Genomic DNA, 3,177 nt, shown 5'->3' with positions numbered 1-3,177 from the left:
TGCGACGCATGCATGTGTGACCACTAAATGACCAAGAACTTTCGCGTGCATTGGTGAGTTTTCTCTTAATACTTGCCTGCAACGATTTAATCCAAGTCGAATCAGAACATATGATGAAGAGTAATAGAAATGACACTTACAAAATGGAAAAAAAAATGAGATAGACCCTCTATACCGGAAGAGATGGAGTATTAAGTATCACATGTCTTTACAAACACACCATTATAGAAAAAAATACATTAAAATTTTGGTTGGTGCCAAAGTATTCTTCTTCCTGCTTCCACCGTTGGCGCGTCTTGACCATAGCCCGATGCCCCCTCTGGGCTTCCGCCTCAATGAAGCAAACTTGTTTAAACCCAGGAATTTGTAGAAGCAGTGCCTCGGAAGTTTTCGTTGCAGACCAGGAGATGCCATCGGCCGCAAACTGCGAAGCAAATCGCCTCTTGGAGAAGAAAATGCTGACAAGGGACTGTACAAACTCTAAAGACCACGAAAATCGGTCGAATCCCAGAGAAGAAGACATAGAATTGATCATGACTACCGAAATACAAATTGTTTGCTCATGTTTAGAACATAACAGTTTCATTTTGCAGTGTTCCATCCTCCGCGATGCAATCGGGTTCACTAGAGAAGGATCAAACATGATTCAAGAGAAGGAGGTAACCAGACGAGTACAAACTTAAGAATTGGTTTGGTTTTTTTTGTAAGATTGCTCTGGTGAGCGCTCGTTAGGTATAAATAGCACAACATGTGTCTCTCGTGGTCGCAACTCACCTATATCTTTCCACTGTGCAATGAAAAATGTAAGACTGGGGTGATGCAACAAGAGAACATGTCGAGTGGCGCTGTTGAGTTGACCTCGCCACTTCTGATTAGTTGAGCGGGTCTACAAAAACATTATTAGTGAGCTTAAGGGGCTACTCGTGAGACATTTGTTCGCATTGTTAAGCTACTAGTTAGTTTAACAGACTAAAAATAAATATTATCTCAGTTCATTAACAAATGAGCACGAGCTGAACGAGCCTATCAAACGACCGCTCGTTAAGCTCGTGGAGCTTCGAACTTTACATCCGCCGCTATGCGGAGCAAATTGCTGACACGGCTAAAACCTCTCCGTCGTCCATCTCCACGCCTATAAAAAGCATGCCAGGCAGCAGCAGTATGTGCAGTGCAATCAGATAACACGAGCTAGCCCTACTCCGGTTCGTTCTTGTTGCCTTGCTATTCCCATGGAGAAGCTGGTCTCCTCAGCCCCGTCCCACGAACTGCTCGTCCCGCCGCCGGCCGTCTCTCTTCCCGTCATCGACCTCTCCCTCGGCCGTGACGAGGTCCGCCGTGCCGTCCTTGACACCGGCAAGGAGCTCGGTTTCTTCCAGGTCAGACCAATTTAACCACATCACACCAAGCATCTTGTCTTGATTAATTTGTCACCGGTATTTTGTTACGTATGTACGAGTAGGCGTCTAGTGGTAGCAAAGATCAGTATATTTATTACTCCTCTGTAAAGAAATATAAGAACGTTTAGATCATTATGAAGGAAGTACTTGTAAGCATGCGCATATGCGTGCAGGTGGTCAACCACGGCGTCCCTGAGCATGCGATGCGGGACATGGAGGCGGTGTGCGAGGAGTTCTTCCGCCTGCCGGCGCCGGTCGTGGCACCCTTCTACTCAGACGACAGACGCAAGCCCAACCGGCTCTTCTCCGGTAGCACCTTTGAGACCGGCGGCGACAAGTACTGGATGGACTGCCTCCGCCTCACTTGCACCTTCCCCGCAGGAGACAGCAAGAATCACTGGCCCGACAAACCCGAAGGATTCCGGTAGTATAAAGCTCTCTCATATCATAACTCGACACATCTAGTTTTTGTCTATGTGGCACATAATAACTAATGAAGAGAGTTGATGAAACCATCTCTTATCATCATTCCATGCGATAAATCCATCATATGCATACATGTGTGTTGTATAGGTAATCTTAATTTATTCCTTGTGATTTCGCTTGGTTATAGGGAGGTTGTCGAGAAGTTCATCGTGCTCACAAGAGGCATGGGAATGGGTCTCCTGCGGCTTCTCTGCGAGGGCTTGGGGCTCCGCCCCAACTACTTCGAGGGGCCCCTCGGTGGTAGTGAAACCATCATTGGCCTTAACCACTACCCGTCATGCTCAAACCTGGATCCGAGACTCGGCCTTGGGCTGCCGCCACACTGCGACCGGAACCTCATCACGCTCCTCCTACCCGGTGTCGTCCCTGGCCTGCAGGTCTCATACAAGGGCGATTGGATTACCGTTGAGCCCGTGCCAAACGCCTTTGTCGTCAACTTAGGCCTGCAACTTGAGTTAATACATCATTTCTCAACAGAGCAAGTTGTTCGTTCAAGTATCGGCGGATCGAATCATCACTATATATGTTGGTTCGCTCTTGCAGGTTGTGACCAACGGGGTTCTCAAGAGCATAGAGCACCGGGTGATGACCAACCCGGTGATGCCACGAATGTCGGTGGGGGTTTTCATCCAGCCTGACGCAGACTGCCTTGTCGGCCCAGCGGAGGAGTTCATCAGCGAAGGAAACCCCAGACGCTACCGCACCCTCACCTTCGGCGAGTTCATGCGCATCCATAATGTTATAAAGTTGGGCTCATCACTCAATCTCACAACCGATCTCAGCATCTCTCAACAAACGCTAGACAAAAATATATGAAACACCACGGACGATAGGCCTTTACTATGGGGTTTATGATTGTCATCGTTTGTTTGCCAAATCCTTCAACACTCAGTCACATCAAGCTACCTACCCGATGTTGATTTACTAGTATACATGTACGTTTGGTGATACTAGTAATCTTACACGTGGCATGTGCATCTTGATGTCGTAAAAGTGTTTGCGTAAGAAATTTATTGTGCATTTTTATTGACCATAGTGCAATTTTAGAAAATCATCGAGAACCTTTCTTGGATAAGAAAATAAAAAATTGAACAACACATATTCTACATTTGATAACCTAAAAGGATTAACACATATATAGTAACCTAACTGTTGTATGAGTACGGTGAGTAGTCGTAGTTGCTCCATTTCAAGAACATGACGCCTTACATAACTTGATGTGGGTGCTTGCAACTGCCCAAACTCACTTCTAGGCCACCGATAGAATGATCTAGCCGGACCAGATAAAAAGTTA

At 46.5% G+C, this 3,177-nt stretch overlaps 1 protein-coding gene across 1 annotated transcript; it reads left to right on the top strand.

Moving 5' to 3' along the window:
* Positions 1-1,179: 1,179 nt before the first annotated feature.
* On the top strand, positions 1,180-2,903 carry LOC123075205 (2'-deoxymugineic-acid 2'-dioxygenase). Its single transcript, XM_044497868.1, has 4 exons — positions 1,180-1,376; positions 1,571-1,821; positions 2,011-2,365; positions 2,427-2,903. Exons 1-4 carry the CDS (start codon positions 1,230-1,232, stop codon positions 2,697-2,699), a joined length of 1,026 nt encoding a protein of 341 aa, XP_044353803.1. The 5' UTR covers positions 1,180-1,229; the 3' UTR covers positions 2,700-2,903.
* The last annotated feature ends 274 nt before the right edge of the window (positions 2,904-3,177 follow it).

This window comes from Triticum aestivum, chromosome 3D (genome assembly GCF_018294505.1).
Source record: "Triticum aestivum cultivar Chinese Spring chromosome 3D, IWGSC CS RefSeq v2.1, whole genome shotgun sequence".
Classification (NCBI taxonomy): Eukaryota; Viridiplantae; Streptophyta; class Magnoliopsida; order Poales; family Poaceae; genus Triticum; species Triticum aestivum.
The sequence above is the reverse complement of the archived record's forward strand: the minus strand, read 5'-3'. Positions and strand labels throughout refer to the sequence as shown.